The sequence below is a fragment of the Limulus polyphemus genome, unplaced genomic scaffold (assembly GCF_000517525.1).
Source record: "Limulus polyphemus unplaced genomic scaffold, Limulus_polyphemus-2.1.2 Scaffold4880, whole genome shotgun sequence".
NCBI classification, from domain to species: Eukaryota; Metazoa; Arthropoda; class Merostomata; order Xiphosura; family Limulidae; genus Limulus; species Limulus polyphemus.
Window position 1 is genome coordinate 46,389 of NW_013670490.1, and position 6,175 is coordinate 52,563.

General features: G+C 32.9%; 1 protein-coding gene across 2 annotated transcripts in view; it reads right to left on the minus strand.

The window, feature by feature from the left end:
- LOC106471819 (Ca(2+)/calmodulin-responsive adenylate cyclase-like) overlaps positions 1–6,175 on the minus strand; it is a 48,574-nt gene that overhangs the window by 24,154 nt on the left and 18,245 nt on the right. The window contains exons 7-9 of one of the 2 annotated variants that reach the window (XM_022400425.1): positions 5,300–5,444; positions 3,190–3,348; positions 1,628–1,668 (exon numbers count right to left, since the gene is read on the minus strand). In XM_022400425.1, the coding sequence (XP_022256133.1) occupies positions 1,628–1,668; positions 3,190–3,348; positions 5,300–5,444 (345 nt within the window). Of the gene's footprint in view, positions 1–1,627; positions 1,669–3,189; positions 3,373–5,299; positions 5,445–6,175 lie in introns of both variants that reach the window. The other variant, XM_022400424.1, reaches the window with a different exon arrangement.

Here is a 6,175-nt window from a genome sequence, read left to right on the forward strand (position 1 = left end):
CGTCACCCTTACTTTAGAACAATACTGTTCCTATTATGTAGATGTCACCCTTACTTTAGAACAATACTGTTCCTATTATGTAGATGTCACCCTTACTTTAGAACAATACTGTTCCTATTATGTAGATGTCACCCTTACTTTAGAACAATACTGTTCCTATTATGTAGATGTCACCCTTACTTTAGAACAACATTGTTCCTATTATGTAGACGTCACCCTTACTTTAGAACAATACTGTTCCTATTATGTAGATGTCACCCTTACTTTAGAACAATACTGTTCCTATTATGTAGACGTCACCCTTACTTTAGAACAATACTGTTCCTATTATGTAGACGTCACCCTTAATTTAGAACAACACTATTCCTACTATGTAGACGTCACCCTTACTTTAGAACAACACTGTTTCTATTGTCTAGATGTCACTGTTACTTTACATCAACACTGTTCCTACCATCTAAATGTCACTGTTACTTTACATCAACACTGTTCGTACCATCTAAATGTCACTGTTACTTTAGATCAATACTGTTCCTACCATCTAAATGTCACTGTTACTTTACATCAACACTGTTCCTACCATCTACATGTCACTGTTACATTACATCAATACTGTTCCTACCATCTACATGTCACTGTTACTTTACATCAACACTGTTCCTACCATCTAGATTAATTGAATATAAAATTGAACTGGAAACTAAGGCAAGTTGTAGCTGGAAACTAAGACAAGTTGTAGCTGGAAACTAAGACAAGTTGTAGCTGGAAGCTAAGACAAGTTGCAGCTGGAAACTAAGGCAAGTTATAGCTGGAAACTAAGACAAGTTGCAGCTGGAAACTAAGGCAAGTTATAGCTGGAAACTAAGGTAAGTTATAGCTGGAAACTAAAACAAGTTGTAGCTCGAAACTAAGACAAGTTGTAGCTGGAAACTAAGGCAAGTTATAGCTGGAAACTAAGACAAGTTATAGCTGGAAACTAAGACAAGTTATAGCTGGAAACTAAGACAAGTTGTAGCTCGAAACTAAGACAAGTTGTAGGTGGAAACTAAGGCAAGTTGTAGTTATGTCAGTTTTCATCGGCACTGAAGGTCATTGATAGAGAATTATCATCATACAATTTTGGGCATCATTATGTGTGGATATGGAATAATGTGTAAAAAGAGTTTCATGCTGCTCAGCCTACAAGATAAGAGTGGTATTTACGTTAGTAATAGCATAACCTGTAACATGAAAACATTATATACCATAACTTATACCACATAATAATAAAAGAAAAAATTCTAATTCTATATTTATAAGGAAATCTTAAGAGCTTCGTTTACAAGAGTATAAAATACAAAAAAAAACACAAATTATCTTGCACATCTACAGTCAAAGCTCCAGTGAGCGAGATTCTTTATCAATCCAGCTGATACTGATAATGAGAGCTGATAGTGTTTGAAGCTACAGTTTATTGGCTAATGTGAGATAAAAAATTTTCATATTACGATTTAAAAATATATCTACAACATTCTTACCAACATTTGTCAACACAATAAACTTTGCTGTGGTGTTCACCTACAAATTTATAGAGGTGTTTTCTAAGTTTAGAGATAACATCATAAAACAAAAACCTAAAGAAATTTACCTTTTCTTGAATGGTTTTCTTATTTTATCTGCCATTGTTCCCTGAAATAGATAAGATGTTTAATACACAAAGAAACCACTCTCTTACTTAAATGAATGGTTTTAAAAAAAATGTATAAAAACATTGTTTAATACAGTGGTTCCTAACCAGGGGTTCACCCCCCCCCCCCTCATGAAGTTTAGGTTATTAAAATTCTTATTAATTGGGCTTATTCAATCTTTCTTCTCTGAAACTCAGCTAATGAAGTCACCCTTCTTTTTCTTGCTGCCTGAAACTAGTGTGAAAAAAACTAACTCATGTTTAAATAATACAGATTATCTGTGTAAGAGGTCACTAGAATAACAAATTAATGAGTCACCTGATATTCTAGTCTGTTTAACATCTGACCAAGAATGGGCATGTCTAGGTGTTTCTATTTATTTTTATTTATAAATCCAAACAGTCTGTTAAAGACGTGTAAAAATAACTGAAGAAAAACTAATTTGTCTAGGTTCAAATAATAATTCAAACAGTTATGTCAATACTAATATCAAAAGCCTATCTTATCATTGATGGAATAAGAACCTCGAACTTTTACATTGGCATGTCATACTCAATCGCTACTTTTTCCATAACTGAGACAAACTTAAAAATTCCAGTTTAATAGTGTTAACTAGTCACAACATACATACAAATAGTTAGTGGACTCTGTTAACCAATCATCTAATGCTTTTACTCAAACACAGGAAACAAATGGTAGAAACATTATATATTAAGATAGCTAGGCTAATTTTCTTTAATAACAGACTATAACGCACTGTCCAGTTAGGAAATTAAATATAAGAAACCTAGTGCTTTAGTGAATTTCAATCTACAACAAATGGATACGAAAGCTAGTAGTTTAGTGAATTTCAATCTACAACAAATGGATACAGAAGCTAGTCCTTTAGTGAATTTCAATCTACAACAAATGGATACGAAAGCTGGTACTTTAGTGAATTTCAATCACAACAAATTGAGCTAGGAAAGGTAGTCCTTTAGTGAATTTCAATCTACAACAAATGGATACGAAAGCTGGTACTTTAGTGAATTTCAATCACAACAAATTGAGCTAGGAAAGGTAGTCCTTTAGTGAATTTCAATCTACAACAAATGGATATGAAAGCTAGTCTTTTAGTGAATTTCAATCTACAACAAATTGAGCTAGGAAAGCGAGTCTTTTAGTGAATTTCAATCTACAACAAATTGAGCTAGGAAAGCTAGTCCTTTAGTGAATTTCAAGCTATGACAATTAGAGCCCCAAAAACTAATCATTTTGAAAATTTGAAGTTAGGACCAAAAAGAAGCCAAGAAAACTAACCCTTTTGGAAATAATAATTAAGGACAGAGGACCCAGTTTTTCTTCTCCAGATGCTAAGATTGAAACAGACAAGCTAGGAATCTATAATAGCTCAGATTTCACTTGAGAAAAATCCTGTTTTGTGTTACCTGCTTTAAGATTACTTTTTGTAGGTGTGGCATTTGTGTGCGAGTCTTAAACTAGGGTAGCTGGCTTAAGACTATACAAATAAATGAAACTTTACCTTATTTGAGCCTTGTTTGTCAGCACTGGTGGGTATTGCAGCCATATTGGAAAATGGAACATCCATACTGTACTTTATAGAATGAAGTAGCTGGACAACCACATTAGATACATTCCTAAAGGACATCTTCCGATGAGAGGAGCCTCCTAGGTGGCACGCCTGAAGTGTGTTGAACAGCAGAGGCTACAGTTTACAGAGATGTACAGCTATAACAAATCTGTTTACAATGATTAACTGCTAGGAATGAAGTAAGTAATGGCATATCTAAAGATAAGTTATAATAATTCACTGGTAAGAGACAGGAATAAAGAGTTGAGTGCATTATATTATATGCAAATATGACAATCATAGCTGGTTTAAAGTCTCAGTGGAATTACATGTATCAGAACAAAACTTTGACATAGCTTGCCATTTTGTAGATAGTGTGATGCCACTGAATATTGATCACTTATGGAAGAGTAACAGATGATATGTTCAAATACAGGATTTGAAATTTAAAAAATGAGGGTATCTCATGTACTTAAAGGAATTAAAAAACAAAGAAGTAAGGAACAACTTGGGGTATCAGGACCATCCAGAAACAGATCTACAACAAGTCATACCCTAACTGTGGTTACAAATGTTTGAAATTTTGTAACAGGTGAAAATCCATGAACACAAATGTCAGTAGCAAAAACCATTCTTGTGCCCCAGGCAACAATATGGAACATAATCAAGTAGGATATCCATCTGGAAAAGAAGCCTACAGGGTATAGGTTCACCAAGATAAGATTTCCAGTCATGCTACTCCTTCAACTGTCACATACCTTAAGCAGTTGGAGAATGAAATGGGTATTCATGCAATTACATATGAAGAAATACAGGCCTACAGTTTTCTGTGTGATCACACTGTGTTGAACCAGGCTCTGAGAAACTGACACCTTTGTACACTAGATGGATTATAGAAAGCATGTACAAAGGAGTTGTGTGCTTTGAACATGACAGTATTATGACAGACTTTTTTGAGATTTAAACTATACTTCAAAGCTATTGTCAAGATGAACAGACTTCACATAGAGCATGACTTAAATGACTTTAACAACATGTAGAAGCTCCAAGATTGTTCTAATATAATGTAATCAATCTCTATACAAACCTAAGAATTAAATATTTTGAATTTTAATATAGTAGTACCATGGTTCTGGATACGTTTCACATAAATGTGAGACAGATTTGGAAAAAACTATTAAATTCAATGTTACAAATAGCTCATGATAGGGCATAGAAGATGGTTATCTAGAATCAAACACAGAGATATGAAGTACAGATAGGAAGTACTAACAATCACCACTACACAGTTACATAACATGGTAGCCTAAAATCACATATACAAACACGAAGCATAAATCAGCAATATTTACAGTTTAAAATGAAACACTAAAAACTAGAAATACTCACAATCACTATCTACACATGCATTAAGATGTTTGTCCACATTTAGAGATATACTTACATAAAGAAATAAATAAAAAATTGAACATTGTAATATCTACTTGTACATATAACTATATTTAAAATAAGTACATGACTCATATTCCTAATGTCTTACTGTTCTTCAACACAGTTTTTTTAAAGAACTGTCTTTCTGAATCTTAATGATGTAACAGCATTCTACATAACATGAGTACATATTAAAACTAATCCCAATATTAAGGTTTATTGTGCTACAAACAATACTAGGATTAAGTTATTACATCGTGTATAAAAATAAGGAAAATATGAAAAGGTTGTTACAATTAAAAGCAGTAGAGAATACCAGAAAAACAATTAATCATATAGAATATAACCAATCACCATTTACTTTCTTCTGTTGGATGTTCAGACATTTGAGCAGATTCAAAGGACATAGCTTTTTCCATTGCTGCTACATGAAATATGATGTTGCAGCTCTCAGTATTTTACTTTGCCAATCAGAGTCATGGAATATCATCAAGTACCCTTTGTTTTGTTAAAGTTTCAAGTCAAATAAATTGTTTTTGTTTACATTATGTTAACTAAGAAGCTTTCTAAATGACACAGAAATTACAGATTAACCAAATGGTAAAGTAAGATATAGAGTAAGATACGCTACCTTCCTCCTCTGGGCAGGAGGAACAATAAAGTATGTTTTGACATGGTGTTCTCTCAGGTAAGCATTTCTATCTGCCCCACGACCTGGTTCAACTTTATACTCTCCGTGAAGAAAATCCAGAGTTGCTTGAGAGATGTGTACACGTCTAGGAACATCAACAACATTACTTTTATATGCAGATCAAAAGTATGTTTTAAATGGGTAATGTGAAAGTACCTGCAGATATGTTCAGATAATTTTTTAAAACTCAGTTAAAACAAGAATTAAAAGTACACAATAGTTTAAAAATTGTCGAAAGCACCAGGCCTTACCAAAATATCTACATCTTTCAATGGGTCGCAGTACCACCGTAAATAGGTGTTTTCTTCCTGATGATGGTGGGTTTTTGACCCACTGAAACATTTATATGTTTTGGTAAGTCCTGGTGCCTTCAACAATTTTTAAACTATTGTGTACTTTTAATTCTTGTTTTAACTGAGTTTTAATAGATACCTTTACAAATTGTCCCATTTTCATTATTTTTAAACTATGTTCAGATAACTCCATATATACTAGAGCACTAATGTTATCCTAGTAATGTAGATTCAACTGTAAACATGTTCAGATAACTCCATATATACTAGAGCACTAATGTTATCCTAGTAATGTAGATTAAACTGTAAACATGTTCAGATAACTCCATATATACTAGAGTACTAGTGTTAACATAGTAATGTAGATTCAACTGTAAGCATGTTCAGATAACTCCATATATACTAGAGCACTAATGTTATCCTAGTAATGTAGATTCAACTGTAAACATGTTCAGATAACTCCATATATACTAGAGCACTAATGTTATCCTAGTAATGTAGATTCAACTGTAAACATGTTCAG